Genomic DNA, 27,850 nt, shown 5'->3' on the forward strand with positions numbered 1-27,850 from the left:
AAAAAAATAGTTCTAAAATTCATATGGAACCACAAAAGACCCTGAATAGCCAAAGCAATCCTGAGAAAGAAGAATGGAGTGGGGGGGATCTTGCTCCCCAACTTCAAGCTCTACTACAAAGCCACAGTAATCAAGACAATTTGGTACTGGCACAAGAACAGAGCCACAGATCAGTGGAACAGAATAGAGAGTCCAGATATTAACCCAAACATATACGGTCAATTAATATAAGATAAAGGAGCCATGGACATACAATGGGGAAATGACAGCCTCTTCAACAGCTGGTGTTGGCAAAACTGGACAGCTACATGTAAGAGAATGAAACTGGATCACTGTCTAACCCCATACACAAAAATAAATTTGAAATGGATCAAAGACCTGAATGTAAGCCATGAAACCATAGAACTCTTAGAAAAAAACATAGGCAAAAATCTTTTGGACATAAACATGAGTGACTTCTTCATGAACGTATCTCCTCGGGCAAGGGAAACAAAAGCAAAAATGAACAAGTGGGACTATATCAAGCTGAAAAGCCTCTGTACAGCAAAGGACACCACCAATAGAACAAAAAGGCATCCTACAGTATGGGAGAACATATTCATAAATGACAGATCCGATAAAGGGTTGACATCCAAAATATAGAAAGAGCTCACACACCTCAACAAACAAAAAGCAAATAATCCAATTAAAAAATGGGCAGAGGAGCTGAACAGACAGTTCTCCAAAGAAGAAATTCAGATGGCCAACAGACACATGAAAAGATGCTCCACATCGCTAGTCATCAGAGAAATGCAAAATAAAACCACAATGAGATATCACCTCACACCAGTAAGGATCGCCGCCATCCAAAAGACAAACAAGAACAAATGTTGGCGAGGTTGTGGAGAAAGGGGAACCCTCCTACACTGCTGGTGGGAATGTAAATTAGTTCAACCACTGTGAAAAGCAGTATGGAGGTTCCTCAAAATGCTCAAAATAGACTTACCATTTGACCCAGGAATTCCACTTCTAGGAATTTACCGTAAGAATGCCGCACTCCAGTTTGAAAAAGACAGATGCACCCCTATGTTTATCGCAGCACTATTTACAATAGCCAAGAAATAGAAGCAACCTAAGTGTCCATTGTCCATCAGTAGATGAATGGATAAAGAAGATGTGGTACATACACAATGGAATATTATTCAGCCATAAGAAGAAAACAAATCCTACCATTTGCAACAACATGGATGGAGCTAGAGGGTATTATGCTCAGTGAAATAAGCCAGGTGGAGAAAGAGAAGTACCAAATGATTTCACTCATATGTGGAGTATAAGAACAAAGGAAAAACTGAAGGAACAAAACAGCAGCAGAATCACAGAACCCAACAATGGACTAGTTACCAAAGGGAAAGGGACTGGGGAGGATGGGTGGGAAGGGAGGGAGAAGGGGGGGGAAGTAGAAAGGGGGCCTTACGATTAGCATGTATAAATGTGTGTGGGAGCATGGGGAGGGCTGTGCAACACAGAGAAAACAGTGGTGATTTTACAGCATCTCACTACACTGATGACAGTGACTAATGGGGTATGTGGGGGTTACTTGGTGAAGGGGGGAGTCTAGTAAACATAATGTTCCTCATGTAATTGTAGATTAATGATACCAAAAAGAAAATATAATAATAATCTATCAGTTTTATTATCTTTTTAGAGACACCCCTCTGGAACCTTTTATTTTCTTTTCCTTGATCAAGACTGTCCTCTAAGCCTGCTGCACAGTAACCTAGAATTTAATATCTAAATAACAGAAGTAGTTACAGAGAAAAAGAGAAAACAAGGGTGAGGAAATGAAAATTTTTTTTCAAGAACACATCTCACAGAAAAAAGACAAGTTTCCCAAAAAAAAGATTACCAAGCAGATTAGGTTTCAAAAAAAATTTAAAAACCAATAGCAAGTCATATCATTGTGAAATTTTATGTGGTGGGGAGGAAGAAAAAAAATATATGGTTTCACACACGCACAAAAAAACCAAGAACATTCTCTTGACCAGAATGGTTTGGTACTTCACAACAGCAGCTGGAAGCTAGAGGACAATGAAATGTCTTCAAAATTTTAAGGGAAAAGGCAAAGATTTCCAACCTAGAATTCTATACCCAAAGTATCAAAGCGAGGGTAAAACAGACATTCAAAAATGCAAAATTTATCTTGAATTGTGGAAATTCATCTCCCATATACCCTATCTTAGGAAGCTAGTGGAAGATGTTACATCTCCACCAAAACAAGAGAGTAAAACCCAAGAATGTTGCTGGACCCAGAAGTCAGGAGGTCCTCCACAGGAAAAAGGAAAAGGGAAGGCCCAGAATGATAGTGACAAGAAGCATCCGCATGGTTATACTCCACAGCAGGTTTGGAGAGTAAACAGTCTAGATCAGGGTAGGAAAACAGTTCTAGAAGGGATGTCTCTAAGAAGATAATAAAATTGATAGGTTATTTGATGTGATAAAACATACTGAAGATCTTACATTTCTGGTGGACAATTTGGGGGTAAACTAATGATAACAGAAAAGTTCGCAAACTCTCTGAAAGTCAAACAACAGACAAAAGTAGTGATTAATTCCCAAAGGGGGAAAAATTGTTTAAGAATGTAAATGTAATTCTTGGCATACTATATGACTGTGCTACAAATAATATTTATATAGTCATAATAATGTAAATATTTAGTATTGATTTAACTCCAAATCATAATATCACTATTTTGCGAGGATGAAGAGGGAGTTAACAGTGTGTGCATATGTGTGTATATACTGGGTACTACAGACTCAATTAGAATGAGATCACTCATGAGATACCATGTCCCTTCTGCCACGTGAGGACACAATGAAAAGACAGTTTGTCTGTGAAACAAGAAGGGGGCCCACACCTCACACCAAATCTGCTGGTCACTTGATCTTGGACTTCCCAGCCTCCAGAACTGTGAGAAATAAATTCCTGTTGTTTATGATTAACCCTAGTCTATAGTATTCTGTTATAGCAGCCCAAATATACTAAGAAATTAGTACCAAGAGGTGGGGTGCTACTCTAACAAATATCTAAAAATGTAGAAGCAGTCTTGGAACTGGGTAAAGGGTAGGGGTTGGAAGAGTTTTGAGTTACACGCCAGATTCTGGTGAGATCCCAGAAAGAAAAGAGGAGAGCTGTAGAGAAAGCCTTAATCTCTTAAGAGAATACCTAAGTAATCCTGAACAGAATGTTGGAAGACATAAGGACAGTAAAAGCTTTTGAGTGAGGTCTCAGATGGAAATGAGGAATATGTTATTAAAAACTGGAGGAAAGGTGATCCTTGTTATAAAGTGGCAAAGAACTTGGCCGAATTGTGTCCATGTCCTAGTGTTTTGTGTAAGGTAGAACTTAAGAGAATGAAATTAGCTGAGGAATTATCTAAGCAAAGTGGTGAAGGAGCAATCTGGATCCCTTGACTACTTAAAGTAAAATAATGAGAAGAGAGAAACGATTTAAAGATGGACTTTTTATTCAAAAAAAGGAAGCAGAACTTAAAAGATTTAGAACATTCTTAGCCTATCTATATTGAAAAGAATGAAAAAAACCTATTTGGGAAAGAATACTAAGGGAATGACTCGTGGTAAATTCTCATCTTTCATTATAGGAAGACAGAATTTAAAAATCATGAAATAACAGTTATTTAGAAATGTGGAGGCATACTAGAAAAGGTAGCTAAAATAATTAAAAATTGCCCTGAGAAGTGGGAAATGGCAATGTGAAGCAATGGGGCAAGGGAATACTGTTTTTTACTACAAAGTTTGTAGAACTATTTGATGTTTTAACCTGTGTACATGTGTTACTTCATTTTAAAAGGAGAAAATGTCCACCAATAGATGACTGGATGAAGAAGTGGTACATACACACAACAGAATATTACTCAGCTATAAAAAAGAATGAAATCTTGCAATTTGCGACAGCATGGATGGACCTAGAAAATATTATGCTAAGTGAAATAACCCAGGCAGAAACATAGGATTCCACTTATTTGTGGAATCTAACAAACAAACAAACAAACAAATGAACAAAACAGAAACAGACTCAAAGACACAGAAAAGAGACTGGTGGTTATCATGGGGGAGGGGTTGGAGTGGGTGGGTGAAATAGGTGAAGGGAATAAAGAGGCACAAAACCTCAGTTATAATCTAGATTAGCCACGGGGATGAAAGCACAGCATAGAGAATATAGTCAATAATATAATGTACTTCTTTGTTGACAGACGGTAAAAACACTTACTGGAGTGATCATTTAATAACATAGATAATTATCAGATCAGCATGTTGTGCACTTGAAACCAATATAATACTGTATATCAACTACACTTCAATTTTTTAAAGTGAAAGAAGATAAAAGAAGAATGAGAGATAAATAGTAGTTCTTCGGGCAGAGATGGAAAGAGGGTATATACGCCAACAGGAGAAACGATACAAGCTAAGGCAAAGACACTCAGGAGTTGTGTTAGTCCTTTTGGATAGTCTCCTGGATATTTTACCCTTGTCTTAAAAAATTTTTGTAATCTCAGATGTTAGCTTTTAGTCCTAAAGGGACTAAGAGTTCCTACCAATTATATAAAGTGTCCTTTATGAACACCAGGTGGCAGGAAATCCTTAATATATAGGTGGAGGCAAAAAAATTTGGAACAGTATAGCAGTGAGAAAGATGCACAAATATTCAGACAATGAAATAGTTACTTTCTCCACTTTTAGAATTTAAGAATCCTAAGGTTTGTATAAACTTCATGAGAAAAAAGTTTTTTTCACATTATAGTTTTTCCCTTTCCCCTGTAGTTCTTCTCCCTATGGTGTCTGTTACACTGTGCGATAGTTCTTCTAAAATTAATGTAGGAAGGGATAGGACCCCACCTACCCACAAATAAGATAGGCAAACCTCATCATGAGTATGCTAAGGACAGAAATTTGAGGAAATAACATTTAAGTTGTAAATAGAAGAGGAGGAATAGGCAAAAGAGAGCACCAGGAGCAACTGCTGACACACAAGCCAATTAGCAAATGCCTAACGAGCAGGACACCAGTATTAGTGACACATATTTACTTTACAGTTTAACAAGTACTTTTAATTTATAGTGAAATAAAGTATTTTCACACTTAATCTTCACAAGTAGAAGGAGAACCAAAAAGAGGCCATTATATTTGGCAGCTAGAAGGACTCCAGTGACATTCTGAGTGGAAAAATCTATACGATAATGGGAATGGAAAACAGATTGGGTGAGTTGAGAGCGGCTTAAGAAGTAAAGAAATGGGGTACTAAGTCTAGTCATCAAGGAGTTCCTATTCTTTAGGCATTTAGATGTCAAAAAGGGGATCCCTAGAAAATGAGAATATGTACTTTCACCATAAGTAAAAATGAGTATTCTGTCTTAAGTCCTTATGAATCTTCAAAGCCTGCATTAACCTTATAAGAAAAAAGGTTTTTTCACATTGTAGTTCTTCCCCTCCCCTGTAGTTCTTCCCCCTGTGGTGTCTGTGTTACACTGTGTGCACTGTGTCCTGTGTTCCAAAAGCACTCAGGGATGGTCACATCTCTAAGAGAGAGCTAAAGCAAAAAAATCCTTCAGTTGCCTGTACATAATAGCACTCATGGGTCTGTTACCAGTATCTAAAAGCTTATTTTCTAGCAGCTTAAAAAAAAGAAGTGTCAAAAGCTCTCATAAAGGTAGCTACTATGGAAGTTAAAATTTTATGTATTATATATTAAATATAATAAGATAATAGCTATAATTTATTTTTTATGGGCTAGGCATTATAATAAAGTACTTTATATACATTATCTCATTCAGTTCTCCAACTCTGAGGATCAACAGGTCTTGGACTGGGTATAGAAGGTAGAAAGCAGAGGAAACCAAGGATGACACTTAGATAGTCTTCCTAGGCAATTAGATACATCTTGCTGCTATGAACTGAAATGGGAACAACAGGGGAAAGTCAGATTTTGGCAGAAAAATTAAGAGTTTTGTGATGGTCATTCTAAGATGGTCATGCTTGAGATGTTTCAAAGAAGTGGTGGGAAGCTCGATACTGAGCCTAGAGTTCCTGGTTTGCAGAAGTATGGAGGATGGGCCATACAGAACTTTTCTGGTATACGTCAAAAGCGGGCCATGACTGGATGGTGAGTTCAGGGTATGAAAGACTCTGAACACAGGGAGGGGAATTGTGAATATTAGCATTGAAAAACTGGTCTTAGAGCAGGGAAATGATAAAGTGAAATCATGGCCAAAGAAGATGGCTATCACGAGGATAATTTAGAACAGAGAGGCCACTGAGGGGCTATAGGTCTAATTTAATCTATAAGTCCCAAGAAGAAAGGTCAAGGCTAGAGACATAAATTTGTGACTTATCTGAGTGTGGATGGTATTTAAAGCCATGGGACTGAAGATGATCACTTAGGTAGAGAATGTAGACAGGGAAGTGAGTTCTGTGGAGTACTCAATATTTGGAAGGATTAAGGAAAGGTGGAGGAGCTCGCAAAACAGACTGAGAGAAAGTAGTCAGGACTGTAGAAGGAAAACCAGAAGGGTGTGGGGTTATGGAAGCCAAGAGATTAAGTTTCAAGAAGGGTGTGGCCAATTTTATTGAAAATTGCCAAAATAGGTCAAGAAAGATAATAACTGAGATTATATCTAGCAATATGGAAGTCACTGGAATTTTGACAAGAGCTACTTCAGTGGGGTGGCAGTGATGAGCATTGGAAGTTAAACTGTAATGGGCTCAGCAGAGAACGGAGGTGAGCAGATGGAAAGGGTGACTGCTGACAAGTTTTTGAAGAAGTGTTATCTTGAAGAGAAGAGAAATGGGCTTGACTGGAGGAAGATGGAAACATCAAACGCATTTTTTTTTTAAAGATAGAAGATACTAGTGCATATCTGTATGTGGATGGGATTGATCTAGTAGACAGGGAGAAATAAATGATGCCAGAGAAAGGCGATAATTGCAGGAGCAATATTCTTGAGAAGGACATGGCATAGGACCTAAAGCAAACATGTAAGGATTGGTCGTTTATTGCAACAGAGATAACTTATAGATTTTAACAGAAGAGAAAGCAAAGCCTTTGTGTACAGACATGCAGAGATGAGAAAACTTCATGTCTGATTGCTTCTATCTTCTCTGGTTCAGGAAATGAAAGTAGTGAGCACACTCCTCCAGATTCCTACCAACTCTGTCCAGGCCTTCCCCAGGTGAGCAGGCCTTGCGACTAGTGAGCAACTCTCAGAGTATTTAGGGAAGCACGACTGTACTGTGCTCTAGTGCCTCACCTAATAAGGCCCCCCTTAGCACAGAGCTTCTCAAAATATGCTTCCTGGAACAGCAGCATCAGTTTCCCTGGGAACTTGTTAGAAACACAGATTATCAGTTTTCACTCTGACCTACTGAGTCAGAAACTTTGGGGAGGGTCCAGCAATCTGCTTAAACAAGAACTCCAGATGATTTTGAGAAATTTGAGAACCACTGTCTTTGCAGAACACTGAGAGTTTCTTGAAAGGTTGATACAGCAAATTCCTAGATATGAAAATGTTAGAAGCAAGAGCTTTCCACAGTGAACCTAAGGATCTGACAAAACCTTTAAAAGCACTGAGAGCTAGCTCTGCTTACCTTCTCTTCCCTATCTTTGCCCCAAAGATCAAGCCCAAGTCTATATCACAATCCCATAGGTGTCACAGAAATTAATCCAAGAGAGATTCAGGCTTCAGATGAAACCAACTCTCTGAAGAAGGCTAATTTCAAATTCTTAAGAAGCATGCACTTTGTGGGGGTGGGGGGTGGGGAAGGGGAGTACATAACACGATAGAATTGAGGGAGATGTTGCAGAAGGATGTTTGATTTGGAGTCAGACAGATTGGAGTCCCACTGTTAGAGCCACCACTTATTAGCGTGTGACCCAGAACAAAACACTTAACTTTGCTGAGCTCAGTTTTCTCATCTAAAAAATATGGAGATGACAGTATCTTACCTTGGAAGGGAGTCCACACCTACAATTCCTTCTGAGGAAAGAGTCTACAAGCAGTTCCCAAGTTGCCATGCATTGTGTAATGTGACCTGATCGCAACTGGTTGCACTGGAAGCTTCAGACTAATAGTGCAACATTCCTGTACTTCAGAAAGTGTGATTGTGTCGTGGCAGAGACAGTTTTCTATAATGATTTTATTCAGTATTAAGAAGTAACCAGAGCTGCTCTGTTTCTTTGCAATAAATACAATTACTTCATAGGGTTGTTGTAAGAATTAAATGAAACAATGTGAGTATAATCTTTAACACAGAAACTGGCACATAACACTCAATAAATGTAGCTATTCATTATTGAGAGCTCCAAAGCCATTAGTGCCTCAGGCGATATCAGAAAGCCTCAGCATCCAAATCAAAACCCCCCACTTACCAGCCCTGAAGTTACCAAGTATATATATTGTCCTAGAGTTATTAAATCTCATTCCCCAAGGCTTTTAGCCCTAAGACTATAAAATATATGCTTCAGGGGCTTCAGTCCAGAAGAACTCACTAACCCCCTAAACTGCAGGTTTCATTGTGCTATTTTGCACACGTAGAAAGTTTGTTATTGCTTTCTGGGTTGCAGAAGTATGGAGGATGGGCCATACAGAACTTTTCTGGTATACCCCAAAAGTGGGCCATGACTGGATGCTGAGTTCAGGTTATGGAAGATTCTGAACACAGGGAGAGGAATTGTGAGTATCAGCATTGAAAAACTGGTCTTGGAGCAGGGAAATGATAAAGAGAAATGATGGCCGAAGAAGATGGCCATCACAAGGATAATCTAGAACAGAGAGACCACTGAGGGGCTACAGGTCTAATTTAATCTATAAGTCCCAAGGCCCTCAACCAGACCAGTGGTGATGGGAAATAAATTGTGAATGGATGCTAAATTGCATTCCGAAGGTTGAACAATCAAATGAGGCTAGTGACTGGATGTAGGGAATCAAAGAACAAGTGCTTGATAATTTGGGTAGCATAAGGAATGATGATGCCAGTACCAGAGTCAGGGGAACTGTTTTTTGGTAGAAGTCCTGAATTAATTTTGGATTCTCAAGTTGAGGCAATCGGGATATTTCAGTGGAAATGGTCATAGGGCAGTTGCCAATATGGGACTGGAACTCAGATAAGTGGGAAGATGAGGCTCAGATCATCACAAAGGTAAGCTCTGAAGCCATGAAATTAAAAGAAGTCCTCAAGGGATTATGGAGAAATAATAGATGTCCAGGGCCCAAGTCATGGAAATTTCCCTAGGTCTAAGAGGTCTTCTGTTTAGGAACAATAAAGATGAGCAGGCCCAGGGAAAGTGAGAGAAGTAATGCTGGTAAGTATTTGGAGACCCAGTTAGTGCCATGCAACAGAAGCCAAAAAAGAGGTTTACTCTCAGCAAAGGCTTCTATGTGATAACATCCAGAACAGAGTGCTGATGTCAAATAATAAAGCACAATGCTTTGTGGAAGCAACACAACTGAATTCAGAATTACTCTGGTTGCCTCTGTAAAGCCTAAATTTTCTACCAGCTGGAATAAAGTTCACTTTGCAAGCTCAAGTAATGACTGATGGCAAGTGTTCACTGTTGTAAGGGGCCAAGCTGGCAGGACAGACATAGCACTTCTCTGAGACATGGGACTTACCTAGCTCATCCCAGAGCTGCCTGCACTTATCTGTCATGCTTGTTCCTTGCTGCCTCCAGAGTGTGAGACGTGGGTCAGCCATAAACTGCTCAGTAATTAGCGTCAGCATCCTGGCTCCATTGGAATCTCTCATCCGCAGCATCTCTCGAACCTGATACATAAGGAGGGGCTGGGGGTTGGTGACTGCACATCATAAAAAAATAGAAAAGGATAGGGAGGAGGCGGAGGAAAAGATGAAGTATCTAAGCATAATATATCCAAAGAGCCAACAAGGCCTTTCGCTGTAAGCAAGTTCTCTGCACGTATCAAGAAAACCTACTGTGCACAATGAGGTAGCACTTTACACCAACTAGGATGGATAGAATAAAAAAGTCAGATAACAAGTGTTGGTGAGGATACAGAGAAGTCAGAACCCCTTATATGCTGTTGGGAATGTAAAATGATGCAGCCACTTTGAAAATCAGTCTAGCAACTCCTGAAATGATTAAATATAGAGTTACCATCTGACCTATCAATGCCACTCCTAGAGAGACAGGAAAACATATGTCCATACAGAAACTTGCCCAAGAATGTTTATAGCAGCATTCTTTATCATGGCCAAAAGGTGGAAACAATCCAAATGTCCATCAATAGACAAAAGGAGAAACAAAATGTGGGTTATCATACAATGGAGTATTATTCAACCATAAAAAGGAATGGAGTACTGATACAGGCTACAACATGGATGACCCTTCAAAATATTATGCTAAGTGAAAGAAGCCAGTCACAAAAGACATACTATATGATTCCATTCCTATGAAAGTCCAGAATAGGGAAATCTACAGAGACAGGAAGCAGATTAGTGGTTGCTTAGGCCTGGGGGAGGGATGGAGGATAGGAGAGTGATAGATAAAGGGCATGGGGTTTTTTAAAGTGATGAAAATGCTCTAAAGTTGACCTTGGTGATGGCCACACATATCCAGTGAATATAGTAAAAATCCCTGAACTGTACACTTTAAATGGGTGAATTTTATGGTATGTGAATTTTATCTCACTAAAAGTATCAGGGAAAAAAAGCCAGCCAGACAGACAACCAGCCAGCTTGCTGTGAGAGCCCCCAGTTCCAAAATACTAAGTTTCATTAAGGCCTCATCGGCAGCCTTGGTTTCCAAACAGAGGGATGGTAGCTTCATTACTAAAATTCCCAGCAATCTAACTCACTTAGTGAGTGAAGCAGAAGGAAGAGGACTACCAGGATGAGGTAGTCACCCCGGATGCAACCTGCTCAGATCTGCTCTGATCAGCTCCTCCCATTAGTTTTCAAGCATTCAGTACAGCTAGGTCAAGTAAACTAACTATAGTGCATGAAGCTAGAAGTGAGTTGAGCCCAGTGTACTTAACAAAGCTGAAAAAACACCCCACAACCAACCCTTTTCATATCTTACCTTGGCAAACATTGAATTGAGTTGCTTTCCAGAGCCATAGTAACCACCCTGGGAAAGAAAGAGCTTCACCTGTTCTTTCACCTGCTCTTCATCCAAATGCCAACAGTTCTCATCATCAATGCTGGCCCCAGCTGTGGGGTCAGGGGCGCCTGTGAGGAATGGGAATGGTGAAATGAATCCCCTGAGTTCATATGCTAATTATTCAGCAGGAGGGACACTCTGTGAGTATATTAAACAGACGGGTATTCTGCCTTATTCTGAGCTTTGTAACTGTGTGGTCCTAAATACATGTAAGAGACTTAATGCTAATTTTGCGTTAAGTCTCAGTTGTATCCTTTATCCAAGGTCTACAAATACCACCCTAGAGGCAAAAAGCCCAGAAAGAAATATGTAAACATGAAAATAGTGATGTGTTTCTTTTTTCTTAGGAGGGTACCATTTATTTTTTTGCCTTCCTGTGTAGTTCAAATAAGCCTTTGCATACATGCATTATTTTAAACACTTCCATAGAAAATAAGATTTGGTTTTTAAAGTTCACTATAAATTGTTGCTTCTCAAGTGGAGCCAACAATTCTAAATTTATAGAAACTTGTCCCCTAAAGCACAGGCAGAGTTTCATACAGGGCAATATATTTTATAAATTTACACTCATTATATCTTTTATATCTGGGCTCATCTCAACACCACTACTTAAAACATAGTTATTTACGCATCTGTCTCACCTGAGGGTTTCAGCCACTGGCAAGTTACTCTGGATTCCGTGAGACTGAATAACAACAACAGAATATTTCTGGGTAAAAGGTCTTACACAAAGGTTTATTCTGTGATGGCAGGTTGAGCACCAGAATCCCTTCTGCCTCCAGGACAGTCTCCCTGCAGCAAGTCCATCTCTGCCTCTGGTCTCTCTGCCACCTCACAGCCCCAGAGCACTGGGCAGGCTCTTATATAGAGCCAATAACAGCTCACTGCCAACATGTGTGCAAGCACGCACCTGTGAGCATTGCACATGCACAGCAGGCAAATATATTAGCGTCGGGTGAGGATCCTCGCCATGGTAACTTCCTTTTTCCCTACAACATCCTTCTCCTCTGGTAGTCTGTTAGCTCTTTGCTCACAGTTGAATCCCAAGTTGAATCCATAGTTGAATCACCTAGAGCACAGTGCTGATAATGTGACAGGCACCTAGGAAATATCTATGGTATTGTGGATAAAGTGAAGATTCTTGTGGCCAGGATTCTCACCTGGCCCTGGTTGGCTGGCTCAGTACACACGTGTGAGTAATATACTGTTATTGACTCTATATAAAGAGCTCCACCCAGTGCTCTGGAAGACACAGTGGCATGGCGGCAAGGTGGCAGCGCTGAGGATAGAGACTGAGATGGCTGTGCAGACAGAGGGGCCCAGAGGCAGAGACTGGCTTGCTGCATGCAGACTCGCTCTGAGCGGATGGGATTCTAGTGATTGAACTGCCACCATGGGAATAAAGTTGGGTATAACCCTTTCACCCCAAGAATGTTCTACTGTCATTTCTTTGGTCACACTGAATCCATAGTGAACTTGCTCGGGGCTGAAACCCACTGGCAAGACAGGTATGAAAACTGAATCTTCTGTTACTTTCTGAAAGAGAGTCCTGGGTTAAGTTTTTAGAAACCTGCCTCTAAGTGATAAAAGTTTTTAAGTCAACGCTCTGTATGTGTGGTCACGTAATAGGTTACAAATTCATGTCATATTTAATGAAAGCCTGTATCAAAGTCCTGCTTAAATGAAATCCAGGTCTATAAGGAAAAATTGCCCTTCTGCTAGTTTTTTTTGGTCATTTTATTCTCCAGGAAGTCATAAGAGTTCACACATTCATTTATTCTACAAACACTAATTAGTACATACGGTCTTGTAGTTTATGGTATCTACTTTTTGCTATTTTTCTTGCACCGTATTATTCTAAACACAGTTCTGGTTAGATCATTTTCCTGCTCAGAAGTCTTCAGTGATGCACTACTCTTACTAAATTGAGTTCATGTGCCTTAGATTTGGATTCCAGGCTCTCCATGCTCAGGCTCTAGCTTTCATTTCTACCCTTGTCTTTCCTATACTTATTCTGTTTCAGCCAGAAACTTGGTGTTCCCAAAAGTTAACCACACTTCCTTATGACTTTACTTATGCTTTTCCTTTCATTCCCTCCCTGTTCTTTTGTCAAAAAACAGTATTTCTCATTGTCAATATTGCCTCAGCTCTAGACTCAGGGCCACAGTGAGAAATGGAAACCATAAAATAAGTATACAGAGAGGCTAACACTGCCAAGGTTCATGTACTGCTTAGTTCACTTGGCAAGAAGGGACTCTTTTTTAATCTCACTGAATTAGCCATATACTCCACTGCTACCTGTCAAAAGTATGACACTTTATGCACATATGCATATAAAGGCAGTAACACTCTTCTGAGCACTTTATAATTACTTTTCTTAAAGAGCTGTTGCATTTTGTTTTACATTGGAATGTGCATTTCTCATATATTCCCAACAAAATTGAAGTTTTTTAAGAGTAGGAATTCATTTTTGTACCTCACAGTTGCTTGGTTCATTATAGCACTGAGTTAATATTTATAGAATGAACAAATATATGTCTCATTGACCATCTAGATTTAAGCTCCAGGTGGGCAAATATTATATCCTATACCTCTTTTGTATCCAGAAGTGGCAAAGCAAAACAAATATACTCCTTATCCTAACCAATCCTTAAATATCTGTTAATAACAACCACTTCCTGAGTGCTTCCTGAGTGCCATATTCCCACTAGAATGTATGCTCCTCAAGGGCAGAAACTTTTGTTTGCTGGTATATTTGCAATGTGTAGAACAGTGCCTGCCACATAATAGGTGCTCAATGACTGTTGAGTAAATTTCAATGAACTCTCATAACAACTCTTTATGAGGCGATATTATTATACTAATTTTAAAATGAAAAAACTAGAGCTTATGCAGGTAAATAATATAACAATAGTACACAAGCCAGGGTCTACATGTTGGTCTCTCTTCAAAGTCTGTGTTCTTTACTACAAGGCTATACTTCGGCCTACAGCCTCATACTGCTGTGATCCACCACCTGGTTTATATTCAAGCCCTTGAATGTAAGCTGGATGGTGTGCCTGAAGATAGCCAAATTCTTTCTTGGCCTATTCTACTATGTAGAATATAGGGTTAGTCAGAATAGTGTGTTTTCCTCATAGTGAGGGTAACAAAATTCTCACCAGTACAGTGATTCTCAAATGTTAATATACAGAATAATCTCTTGGGGCTTGTGTTAAAAATGCAGATTATAGAGTCTCACCTCTAATGATTCCAGTTTTCAATAAATCTATAGATACAGAACTGAGATAAACTAGGCATAAACCAAGGACTCAGCTTCTGAATGCCTTGTTGCTAAGGATAGGACTGAGGAAAAAACAGCAATGGTGGTGCAAAAGCAAGGTGTAGAGATGGTTTGAGTAACAATTCTGACCTGCAGGTGATTCAATTCGGATACGAAAAAACAGGAGCAGAACTCAGTCTCCCAGGGAAGACTGGCTAGAAGCATGGAGTGACATCCCCACTAAGGATCTGAAGGGGTATGGAGATAACTGGAGAATCTTTTAGTCCTAGGTGGTGGAAGAGTAGCAGCTATAGAAGAGGTAAAGCACAACTTATAAATACATGGTGCGTAGACTAGAGACAACTACTGGGATAGGGCTAGGATAAGGCAAAAAGCCTTGAGAGTTACAAATAGTAAAATTTCACCTAAAACTTCAAAAGGGTTGGCTTATTTGATAGGAAAGAAAGGAAGGTAAACTGTGTAAATGTTTGCTGGTCTACAATGAACCCAGATGAGAAACTGAGCTGCCAAAATGAATGGTTGCAGCAAAAAATGGATTAAGTCAACATTTATGGCACCTAGGCAACACTACAAGCAGCTGGTGTGACTGCTGGAGGAGCCAAAGTCACCTGGGAGCGCACTGGCAAGGGGCCCCAAGGAGGATTTTCTAAGACATTTCCATTTAGTCACAAGTGTTTATGAGAGCCCACAATGTGCCAGGACCTGTGCCAAATACCGGATATACAGTGGTTAACAAAGTGGATACAGTCCCTATCCATGTGGAGCTGACAGACCAGTTGGAGGAAGAGACATTAAGAAAATCATACATGCACACATCTGTGTGGAAAGAAAGAAAGGTCAAAGACGTTTTCCCTGAGAAAGGGATATTTAAGTGAACACTGGAGGAAAGTATAGGAGGTGGCCCTTCAGAGTAGAGGTAATACTATCTGCACTTTTTGCTCAAAAAAGCATGAAGTAATAAATTTTTGTGGTAATTAAGTACATCTAATAATAAGGAGAGGATAGGAAGAACATTTGCAAGGAGAGGGAATAACATGTGGAAACATGGGCAAAAGCCAGATCATGCAAGGTTTTGTAGGCCATATGAAATTTGGGTTGTATCCTAAGAGCAAAAAAGAGGGCACTGAGGATTTTAAACAAGAAGTGATATCACAAAATCTGTAGTTATAGGAAAGTTACTTTGGAGGGCTGTGTGGAGGAAAATGGGACAGAAGGGAACAATACTGGGTATGAAAAATCAGTTAGAAGGTAGCAGTCTAGGTTGGAGTAATCTAGTGGTTTGATGTAGGGTGATGGCAGTATCAATAGAAAATTGGACAATGATGACATGTACTCAGGAGCTAAAATTAACTTTCTTACAACATAATGCATGTGAATTATGAAAAGAGTGACTACACAGTGTCTACCATGATCCAGTGGCTAGATGGTGGTGCTATTTATCAAGTAAATTTGGGGAAGAAAATAAATTCACATTTGGATATGTTGATACAGGGATGTCTCTGTGATATGGAATAGTCAGTTGGATACAGGAGAAATAAATCTGTGAGTATATAGATAACATTTCAAGTGAAGGATGTAGCTGAGATTTCCTATAGAAATCATACTGAATAAGAAGAGAAGAAAATTTGAGGTTAGTATATAAGAAATGTCAACATTAAAGGTCAGACAGTAGAGGAGGGCACAGCATTTAGAAATGAATGAACAAGAGCACAGGTAATTTTAACTAGATAAACTAGGGCTGGAGTTCACAACCAGCCTCTCCAGCTGTTGTTCACAAACTCCCAGGCAAAAATCTTAAAAAAAAAAAAAAAATTCTTTGGTTACAAAAAAAAAGATAAAAATGTCCCTATATATGTTTATGGTTGAAAATTTTAATCTTTTCATAAAAAGAGAGGAGTATGAAATCAATTACCCTCAGTAGTGGTAAAGTGGACCCAGTCAATGTAAATGACAGTTCGTGGTTATTGTGTGAAACTTTCCCCTGGGTTAGGAGAGAAATGGTAACAAGTGAAGATAAAATAGAAAGAATCATGTGCGTTGAGGCTTCAAGTTAGCAGTGAATCTGTAATTATGAGACCTGTCCTGAGGGAATTATTAAGTCTATGGAACCAATTTTTCTTCAATTCTTAATCATCCTTTTAAAATTATAAAATAATACATGCTTATTTTAGAAAATACACTAAAGCACAAAGAAACTAAAAATCCACCTCTAAGGCTACTAGCCACAGATTACCATTGCTAATACAATGGTGTGTTTTATTCCAGTCTTTCTGGCCCTGTACATAAATGTATTTGTGCATATATATGCACACACACACTTTTTATTGTTGATGGACATTTGGATTGTTTCTATTTTAAGCTATTACAAATTACACTACTCATTGGGTAGACATCTAGGAGAGAAATTTCTGGGTCACAGACAACCCATTTATTCAGCTTAGATGACAAATTTTTGTGTCTCCTCTCCACTTTGCTATTTCTAGGGGTCTTTTATTTAGGATACAAGGTCTTTGCCAGTTATATGTATTAAAAATATCTTCTCCCACCACTTTCTTGCATTTTTAGTCTCTTAATGGTACCTTTTGAAAAAAAGAAGTTTAAAATTTTAAGGTAATTCCATTTATAAGTCTTTTCCTACTTAAGACATTTCTTCATACCTCAAGGACATGAAGTTATTTTCTCATGTTATCTCTGTTAGGAAACAGCATAAAACCTAATGTGATTTATTCCCACGAGGATGTTTAAACATTTTGACAGTAAGGTATTAACAAAGGGCCTCAGGCTGAGAGTGGGGTGGGGGTGGGGGAACTGGTAAGGGCCTGGCTATACCTGTTTGACTTGAGTTTTTTAAACCTACCAATAAAATTAAGACAAATGTAAGAGAAAGATATAACTGGCTTAGGTGACGTCCGGGAAAGAATGTGAACCCTGTAGTACTCAGCCAATGAGGAACCAGGGGAGGGACTCGTGCACTAGGAGATAAATTACTGGCACCAATCTCCCCAGGTGTGCCTGCTCACCAGACACCCGATCTTGCAAGACCGTTATTAAAGCCTCGCTCTGCTGCTCTCTTTGTCTTTGTGTCCATACTTGAATTTGGACCAGTGAGTGTGTTTCTCACAATCTCCTATATATTTACTGTTTTACTTTTCACATTATATCTGCAACTGATTTTTCTGTATGTCATGAGGTAGGAATCAAGTTTCTTTTTTACCCCACATTGAATATCCAATTGAATATCAATTGACCATCCAATTGATCCAGGACCATTTATTGAAAGGATCCTTCTTTTTCTATTGCCAGGCATTTACCAGTTCTTTCACTTTGGAAACTCACATGTTTTTGTTCTAGAAAATTTTCTTCAATTATTTCATGGATGATTTCCTTACCTCTGTTTTATATTTCTGAAACCCACATTATGTAAACATTGGAGTCCCAGGATTTATTTTCTTAATTTTTGACATTTTTTTCCTCCTATTTTTCATCTCTTTGCTCTACTGCATAGGAATTTTTCTTACCTTTACTTTCAATCACTTAGTTTTATAATTTTTTCCACCATATTTGTAATATTCATTAGTTCTGTTTTGTGAATTTGTTATTATAGTATCCAGTTTTTATCTCATGGTTGCAATAACTTCTTTATTCCTACGATGATATTATTAGCAAAGTTTTGAAGCCTTCATCTCTGCATATTCTTTATTTTCCCCAAATTGACTTTCTATGTTTGTTGGTTCTGGTCTGTATCTTCCACAGTATTCAACACTGTTGACCATTCACTTCTTGAAATTCAATTCTATACTGACTTTAATAATTACTTGCTAGCTTTTTCTCATTTCTCATTCTACTTTGTTCATATTGGCTCCTGTGTCATCACCTGAATATCCATGGCTATGTTTATTCAACAAACCCTTATTATTTTCCAAGTCCCATGCTTGGTAATGGAGACTCAGAAATTACTAAGACATGTTCTTGACCTGACTCCTCAAGTTATCTTACTTTGCTCTCGGTATCCAATCCCTCTTTATGGATAAGGAGCAACTGAAGCCCTGGCCAGGACGCTGAGAATCTTGGGCTATGGAGCTACCAAGGCAAATCAAACTTAGCATGGAGCAGTAGTAGATGTAGAGTTGCAAAGATAGTCTAAACTGAATTACCAATCCAAAGGAGACAAGACAAAGTCTAGTTAAAAATCACACACAGGGACTAATAAAAGTTTCAGGAAAGTGAGGAGCAGATCCATTCTGATATTAAAAGCAGATAGCTAGCAGTTTTAGGTATCTTATTCCTGCCTTCTAAGTCTGTTTTGGTGAGAAGTAAGATTTGGGAGAGAGAATAAGGAAGATGTTCTAAGTGTTTAAGGATATAGCAGAGAACAGAAACATGACCTCAAATTTCTTTTGTATGCCAGTAACTCCAAAATTCTGACTTTTGACTTCAGTTTCAGATCCATATATCTAACTATCAGCAATATTTACCTAAATGTTCTACAAGTACCTCAAACTTAAATTGAACCCATCTTCTTTCTAAATTCATTTCTTCTCTTCTGTTCTCTAGGTGAATGGCAAAATTATCATAAAATCCACCAATACTATTTTGGTTAGACATTCTGGAATTCAGTTTTCTCTCATCTTCTTCTTCAATCCGTACTCATCCTACATATCTGGATGTTGAATCCAGTCCATGCTACCTCTAAGATATCTCCATTCCCCACTAACCTCTCCAGTATCACTGCCTATATCAGCACTTGTTAGAAATAGATAAGGAAAGGTCCTATGGAATACTAGGGAAGCTGGGGTAGGAAGCTAATATTAGTGTGGGAGAAAAACAGGTACAGAAGTAGTAGTTCCCAGGGAAGATTGAAAATCACATCTCAAGTTCAGTGTGGCAATATAAGCCTAATTTCAGACAACTACATAGAAGGTACTGAGATGGGAGGTGAAACAAAGGATAAAGGCTGCTTTTAGCACAGTGGGAAAGAGGGAAGAGGGTTGCAGTGACAGTGGTGGTGAACAAGCAGAGTAAAATACAGGTCCCCAATCCAGCAGTCATTTCAAGAAAAGGCAAGAGAGCTTGGAAATAGGCAAAAATTCTGAGGAAGAGCTAGTAGGAATGAGGCTTGGAAGTAGGCAATAGCCCGGTTTTGGGGGTACAAAGCTATACTTCTTGGTGCAACAGAACTCAGCTCTAGACTTGAGGAGGCCATAGATGTAGAACAGCCTCCCTATGTGGGTAAGAAGAGATATATAAAGCTACTCCAGGAGTATCACTCAAATAGAGTTCAGTTATTCCATAAACACTACAATGTTGAGTATTAAGCAGCAGAAATCATTTCTGCTATTTAGCAAGAGTTCCTGGAAACCTGTCTGTCTGACTATCCTTGATTCTAAGGTGTGGTGAGGTCACATGAAGGACCCGATTAGCTCTATTGAACAAGTGGGAAAGGCAGGCCCTTTGGCACATGAAATACAGTATTATACAGGCCATCCACTCCACCTGGTTTCATTACCTCTTTCACACTAGTACCAAAGTTATCTTGTAAAAATAGAGGTAGTATAGAAAGCATAAAAATCTTGCATTTTGAAGTCAAATAAGTCTGGGTTATGAGTAATTTCCTTATTTACAAAATGGAAATGGTTGTAACACCTACCTCACACAGTAGTTTTGAAAACTAAATTAATTAACATAAATAAAGTCCCTTGTATGATGCCTCGAACATAGGAGGACCTAACAAATGAGATGAAATATTGACTAACATAGCTCCTCTTCTCAAAATTCTTCAATTGTTCCCTATGATTAAGTCTCTACAACCTGTCTTCATTATAAAAGCAAGCACTTATTTCAGATGTGGCTATCTTTTCTACTAAAGTATAATCTACTTATAGGCAGGAACCATGTCTGTTTTATGCCCTCAACAATCAGCACTATTGCTTGTACATAGAAGGTACTTAATATATACTTGTTGAATGAATGAGTGAACATAGTATCCTTCTCCATCCACACAGCCTCTCTTTATAAGAGCATTAGCACATAGTGCAATAAGCACATTATGCATTGTGCATAAGCAAAATGCTAACAGATGCTCTTTACAACAACCCTGATGCTACATAGGATCCTGAAATGTCAAGGGAATTCTCATATCCATCTCATTTCACGAATGACACAAATTATTTTAAGCTTTCTCTTATTCCTGATTGAATATTCCAGGTTCCTGTGGACAAGGATTGTATGTATATAAAAAAAGTCTATGAATTCAATCGATATATCTAACATTCTCTGTCCTTTTTTGCCAAAACATTTATGAGGCAGACAATTGACTACTTTAAGAAACTAAGAGATAGGCAATTGTTTGGAGAATGAGCTGATTAAGGTTAAATGACTACAATTGCAAATATATCCCAACCTCTCAACATGCAATAAAGCAACAAGGTAGATTTTTAACCACAAAATGTACAATTACCGTTCATTTGGTTAATTTCTGAGTTGGAGGATAGAATCTCATCTGCCAGTTTCTGTGCAGTAGGAAGAACTTCAGTATGGTGTGCAGTGATTAAATATTGAATGAACTTTTGTAGTTGGTCCCTATTCATCTGGAAAAGGGTTTCTGAGATAGGAAGACGTAATTTGACTTGGTCTGGTTTACGGATCCTGTAGAGTGAGAGGGCTACCACATGGGCACAGTAGAATATGTCTTTGTTCCCACAGCCGCATGTCACTGAAGTAATTTTGCATCGATCAAAACTGATTGCAACTTTGTAAGTCACTGCTGGTTCAGAAGTACTAGCTGGCTCAGTTACTGTGCCACTGAGATGGAAGCCTAAGGAAAGAAAGAAAATGTGTTTAGAGATTATGTAGTAAGAAATCTGAAGATTTTCATTTTGTATTTCAGTTAATCAATTCAGAAACTATTTGCTAAGTATCTCATATAGGTGGTAGGCTCTCTAGATAACAGACTAATGAAACTCAGGTATTGCTCTTAAGGGACATACAATCTAGAGAGAGAGTCTTTATTCTGGAGTCTATAAACATCCCTGAACTAATATGAAAACTTCTGTTTGTATATAAACATACATTTTCTTCGGAGGGATAGTTCGTAGCTTTCACCACAGTCTCAGGTTAATAACAATGAACCCCAAATAAGTTAAGAAGTTTTGTAGTAGATTTTGAGCTCTTTCTGGGCAAAGGCAAGTCTACACATAACATCAGTACAATCTAGAGTAAGGTGAGTGCTATAAATGAAACAGAAACCAAAAAAAGAATGCCAGGAGGAAGAACAAGAAAGATAGAGGACATTTCTTCCTCAAATCACATAGTTTCAAAATGGTGATCATGTGAAATACCTAAGAGGCAGGAAACCCCAGGCCATGGAAAGCAGGTGTTACCCCTCTACTCACTAGCACACAGCATCAAGCATTTTGAAATGTAGGGAGAATTAGTCATTCAACAAAAGTTTAATGAGACCTTAAGTACCAGACTGCTATGACTAGGAATGCTAACAGAAAAAGGAGAGAAATATCAAATATTTGTGAAGTACCTACTATGTAGCAGAACTGTGTTGGGTACTTTTAATCATTATCTTAATGACCTTAGGAATTTGGTATTATTTTCCTTATTTTAAAGGTGTGTAAACTGAGACACAGAAGGTTAAGTAATTTGCCTAATACCCCTAAGCTAGTAAGTGACAGATTTGGGATTTGGAACCAGGTATGATTGACTCCACAGTTCATTTTATTTATATTACACTAGATCTAAAAGATGCCAGGGCAAAGTCCTTATCCTCCAAAATCATGGACACATTACATAAACAATTAGATGTGCCAAATGGTATAGTGGAGACAGAAACAAAGGTGAGGCTAATTGTGCAAACTTCTTATTTAGCTGTATTGTACACTATGAATAGGAAAGCAATTTTAAAGTCTTTTATTTATTGAAGAAATATTTGCCAAATAATAGAAGGTGCATATTTCAGAGCTACAATAATGACCTGACAGAATTAAACAATGCAGAGAGGAAACTTTCCAAAGTTCAAGTTTCAGATTACAAGCATATTCATTAAAAAATCTGGCAAAATTCATATTATTAAAAGCACATGTATATCCAATCCAAAGACAGATGCACATTACCAATGAAGTTAAGATTAATTTCCAGAGCAAGGCAAATATAAAAATTAATTTGCTAACTTTATAGCCTCCAGGTACATTTTTTTAAACTTCAGAGGCTTTTTCTCAGCTAAACTAAGCTGTAGATTTAAAAGTACTTACTGTCATTTGTTTAAAGACAAGTAAAAAAAAGTTAAGTTACATTCAAATTATGACTGAGTATGGGTAAAGACTGCCTTCATTTTAGAACGAAGGAAGAGAACCGCAGGGTTGGAAAGCAGCTCCTCTCCAGATCTGTATCCACCAGACATGGCCAGTAGAGTACAGCAAAGAGCACATTACACTAAGAATTAAGTAGTCAGAATCTGCTATTTATTAGGTAGTCTTGGGTGACTCATTTTACAACTTTGAGCTTCAGCTTCCTCCTCGGTAAAGTGGGGATAATGATATTTGGCTCTGCCTATCTCTCAAAAGTGCTTTGTAAAACTGTAAAATGTCCTACAGAATTATTACTCATGCTTTTACACAGTTTTTGTTAATGGATCCCCATGTCAGGGGAATTGGAGACAACTTCCCCAATGGCCAAGTTTCACAGTGTTTGAAATACAGGTGCTAAAGAACATTCCTAGTTTCCCTTAGGCTATTCAGGTGTATTCAGTAGATTTTTGAGAAATGACTTAAGTCCTGATGAAGAGACCCCACAGAAAGGCTACTTGGAAATTTCAAATAAGACAGTGATGTGGGGAAAGCTTAGGTTCCAAGCCTCTGAATCTAAAATGTGAGTATAAACATTTCTACTTAATCAGTTCAATGCTTTGGGGCACTTGGCCTGCAGCACAGTCTCTGAGACCAATTCTCTCATTTCCTTTCCACATGAAAATGAATACGAATATTGGTTAGACTTGGGACAGAAACAATGGGTACCTTGTTAAGATGTAAGCCTCAGGAAGGCAGGGCTTTCTTTGTGTATTGTTCATTATTATAAAAAAACACAAAATCACTCTGGCTGTAGAATGAAAAAAACAATGGACCTCAGCTTCCATATTTTTTTTTATTAAGGTATCATTGCTATACAATCTTATAAAGGTTTCACATGAGCAACATTGTGGTTACTACATTGCCCCCTATCATCAAGTCCCCACCACATACCCCATTACAGTCACTGTCCACCAGCATAGTATCAGCTTCCATATTTTTAAGATGAAAGTCTGGTCTAGGAGACCTCCAAAGTTCATTCTAGCACAGATATACTTTGATTATATATATCACTGAATCTATTATTATTATCTTTCCAAGAACCAGGGTACTTTGGGAATTAGAGTATATAATAACAGCTAACCTTTATGTTACGCTCCTGTATGTCAGGTTCTGTTCTAAGAGCTTTACATCCATTAAGTCATTAAATTTTCACAATTCTTATGAATTTGATGGTAGATGTGATGGTAAGTTTTATGTAAGCAAATTTGACTAGGCTATAGGACCCTGTTATTCAATTAACCACTAATCTAGGTACTGATGTAGAAGTATTTCGTAGATGTGGTTAACATCTACAATCAGTTGAATTTAACTAAAGGAAATTATCCTCAATAATGTGGGTAGGTCTCATCTAATCAGGGCGCCTTGTGAGCAAAACTAAAGTTTCTCTAAGAAAGAAGAAATTCTGCCTCAAGACTGCAGCATCAGATCCCGCCAACGAATTTCCAGCATGCTGGTCTGTCCTCCTACAGATTTCAGACTTGCCAACTCCTATAATTGTATAGGCTAGTTCCTTGAAATGAATCATATATATACACAAATCATGTATAAATATATGTATCTGTATGTGTGTGTGAATGTATATATATATGTATATATATATACATTCACACACACACTGATTTAAGCAAACATTTAGAAACCTAATTTAAAGAAACTCTATTGAACCCAGCATGTATTTATTGAATACCCATTGTGTGCTCTAATTTTTTATTTTTTAACTCTTTTATTTGGACATTTTCAAAATAAGAGGTAGAGAGAGTACAGAATAACGAGTCCCCATGTATCCATTACTTAGCTTCAACAATTATCAACACAGAGATAACTTGCTTAATCTTTATCCTTTTCCAACTCCTTCCCCCTATCCTCTCCAATGGTTTATACTGAAGTAAATTCTAGAAATACAATTTCACTCGTAAATACTTCTGTATACATTTCTAAAGATAAGAATTTAAAATGAATAATAAATAAGGAATTATTATATCCAGTATTCAGATTTCCACAACTGATTTAAAACAAAGACAAAACAAAAGCAAGTTTATTCAAATCAGGAATCAAACATGGTCTAAACATTACATTTGGTTGATGCATCTCTTAAGGTTCAAATCCCCTCTCCTTCCTTTTTATACCCACAATTATTTACAGAAAATAATAATGTTAGCTCTAGAAAGACTTGACCAGATTTGGGCTTTCTGGTGAAATTACTTCACAGGTTGTGTTGCATATTTTCTAATATAATCACATTAGGAGACCCATAATGCCCAGTGGTCTTTTTTGTGCTTTTAGAATTGATCAGTGTTATTAGCCTGATTCATCTATTAAAAAGTTACTTGTCAACTTTCCATTTAATAGTTTTAGTAGTTATTAATGATCATTGCCTCAGTGTATTATTTCATTAGAGTTTTGTTTTTTATTTATATTTTGAATCTCTTACTTTCTCTGACTCTTAACATCCTCATACGTAAAATAAGGAAAAAAACATGTAAAGTGGCCAGTTCAGTGCCTGGAACATGGTGGGCCTTTAACAAAAAGTGACAGGAAAAACAACCACAAAAATGGCTTAGAACTCATGGGAAAAACAACTACTTTACAAAGTTTTCCTGAATATCATCTTTGTGATGGTCCTTCATTTACATTTTCCTAAGATGCAGAAAGAAAACACATATATTGTGAAATCATCCTGCTTACTAAATATTCAAATGCCCCAAAACTTTAGGTTTTTAAAATATATCAATTTTAAGTCTTGAAATGGTTAAGATAAGAGTGGACTCATGGGAGAGGGAGTAGGCAGGCATACAGGGAACATGTTCCTTTCACTAATGGCTCTAGCAGGCCATAGAGACCTAACATCCACATTTCCTTCCTTCACACAGTATGTCTTCTTGGTGCAGAGCTGTTGAGGATGGTTGGGTGGGTCTGATAGAGACCTAACTTTTTGAAGAAAATGGTCAATCAGGCAACTGCTCCTCTTGTTGCCATATCATTTCATACACAAGGTGAAAAACAAAACAAAACTAACTCAAGTGCTTTAACACTGAGGGAGCCCTGAATAATTCACCAAATACTTTCAAGGAGTTCAGGTTAAGTTCTGCAAGCACTCTATCCCCCTAACCCACCCCTAAATCACAAAGGGAGCTTTTCCCTAATTAAAGGAGATACTTCAACTTTCAGGTCTGTGTCTGAAAGCCTCCCACATGGCCTCTACATTGTTCAGAATTTTAACAATAAAACTGCATCACAGCCCCTTCTCCATTACATATCACAATGACTCTGACATCTCTTTTTTTTTTATTAAGGCATCATTGACATACACTCTTATGAAGGTTTCACATGAAAAACAATGTGGTTACTACATTCACCCACATTATCAAGCCCTGCCCATACCACATTGCAGTCACTGTCCATCAGTGTAGTAAGATGCCACAGAGTCACTACTTGTCTTCTTTGTGCTACACTGTCCTCCCCATGATCCCCCCACACCACATGTACTAATCATAATACCCTTCAATCCCCTTCTCCCTCCTTCCTCACCTGCCCTCCTCCACACCTTCCCTTTGGTAACCGCTAGTCCCTTCTTAGAGTTTGTGGGTCTGCTGCTGTTCTGTTTCTTCTATTTTGTTTTGTTGTTATACTCCACAAATGAGGAAAATCACTTGGCACTTGTCTTCCTCTGCCTGATTTATTTCACTGAGCATAATACCGTCTAGCTCCATCCATGTTGTTGCAAATGGTAGGATTTGTTTTCTTCTTATGGCTGAAAAGTATTCTGTTGTGTATATGTACCACTTCTTTATCCATTCATCTACTGATGGACACTTAGGTTGCTTCCATATCTTGGCTATTGTAAATAGTGCTGCGATAAACATAGGGGTGCATTTATGTCTTTTTGAATCTGAGAACGTGTTTTCTTGACTCTGACATCTCTTTGACTTCCAGGAAAATCTCTTGCCTTCTATAAACTCCTATAAGCCCCTACCAGCATGTTATCCTATAAGTATGCCATGTTTTCTTTGCCTTCAACACGCTCCAAGTGCCATTTAGAAATGGGGCAAGACTCAAGAAGTGTGCAGAAATGGCCCCTAACAACCAAGTTCTTTGCAGGTGGTGTCTGGAGCTTGTCACGCTTAATTGTGCAGCAAGAACTCCAAGAACTTCAAGATTAGCAAGAAACTGTTAAAAATCCATTAGTGGCTCATGGCTAAAAAGAATTTTTATTTTCCTGTCTTCTAAACTGAATTGAATAGAGGCACAGAGGCAATGGAAATGACTTAATTTTCTTTCCCAGCATCAAGGCTGGGGAATCTGATGCATGGGTTGGACCCAATCTTGGACTAAACAGAAGTACCAAGCTCCAGTTTTTCACTTGTGGAAAATATAAATAAAATCTATCTTCCCAAGTAAGGAAATCCCAAGTTCTTCATGGCTGAGCTCAGATATCACCTCCACATGAAAACTCTACCTGGTACCCTAGTTGCTAAATTAAATCACATTAAAAGATCAAGCTTTAACATTTGTGCATATGGAGCTTATGGTCTAGTTCACAAGAGAGAGATTTTTACCCAGAATCAAATAATAAAGGACTAAAGAGAGAACAGTTTCACAGATGAGGAAAAAGCTCAGACATTATGCAATCTGTCCCAACTTCATTACATGATTACAGTCATGATAACAGAAATTAAAATGACCATAAATTTACATTCTGAAACATCCTGGGCTTTAAAAACTAGGAAAAATAAATGTGTAAAGAGCCTCCTTTAAATTAATATACTTTTTAAATATTGCCAAATTGTTTTTGATAAAAAAAGAAAATGATTTTTAATCACTAAAAATTTTGAGCACTTACCAAGTGCCCTTTAAGACCTTTCACACATGCTACATTTAATCCTCACCACAGGGTTATGTGTTTAGTATTGTTATTGTCCCTACATTTGTAGATAAAAAGAAACTGAGGCTTAGAGAAATTAATTAACATGCCTGAATTTATACAGCTAGTAAGTGGCAGAGCTAAGATTTGAACCTATATAGCCTCGCTTCAGAATCTAAGCTCCT

The 27,850-nt window shown here is 38.1% G+C and overlaps 1 protein-coding gene across 1 annotated transcript in view; it reads right to left on the minus strand.

Moving 5' to 3' along the window:
- ZSWIM5 (zinc finger SWIM-type containing 5) overlaps positions 1-27,850 on the minus strand; it is a 167,886-nt gene that overhangs the window by 48,420 nt on the left and 91,616 nt on the right. Inside the window, exons 2-4 of the mRNA XM_036893030.2 lie at positions 20,908-21,264; positions 11,087-11,235; positions 9,663-9,813 (exon numbers count right to left, since the gene is read on the minus strand). Coding sequence (XP_036748925.2) covers positions 9,663-9,813; positions 11,087-11,235; positions 20,908-21,264 — 657 coding nt within the window. The remainder of the gene's footprint in view (positions 1-9,662; positions 9,814-11,086; positions 11,236-20,907; positions 21,265-27,850) is intronic.

Source organism: Manis pentadactyla, chromosome 4, assembly GCF_030020395.1.
Source record: "Manis pentadactyla isolate mManPen7 chromosome 4, mManPen7.hap1, whole genome shotgun sequence".
Classification (NCBI taxonomy): domain Eukaryota; kingdom Metazoa; phylum Chordata; class Mammalia; order Pholidota; family Manidae; genus Manis; species Manis pentadactyla.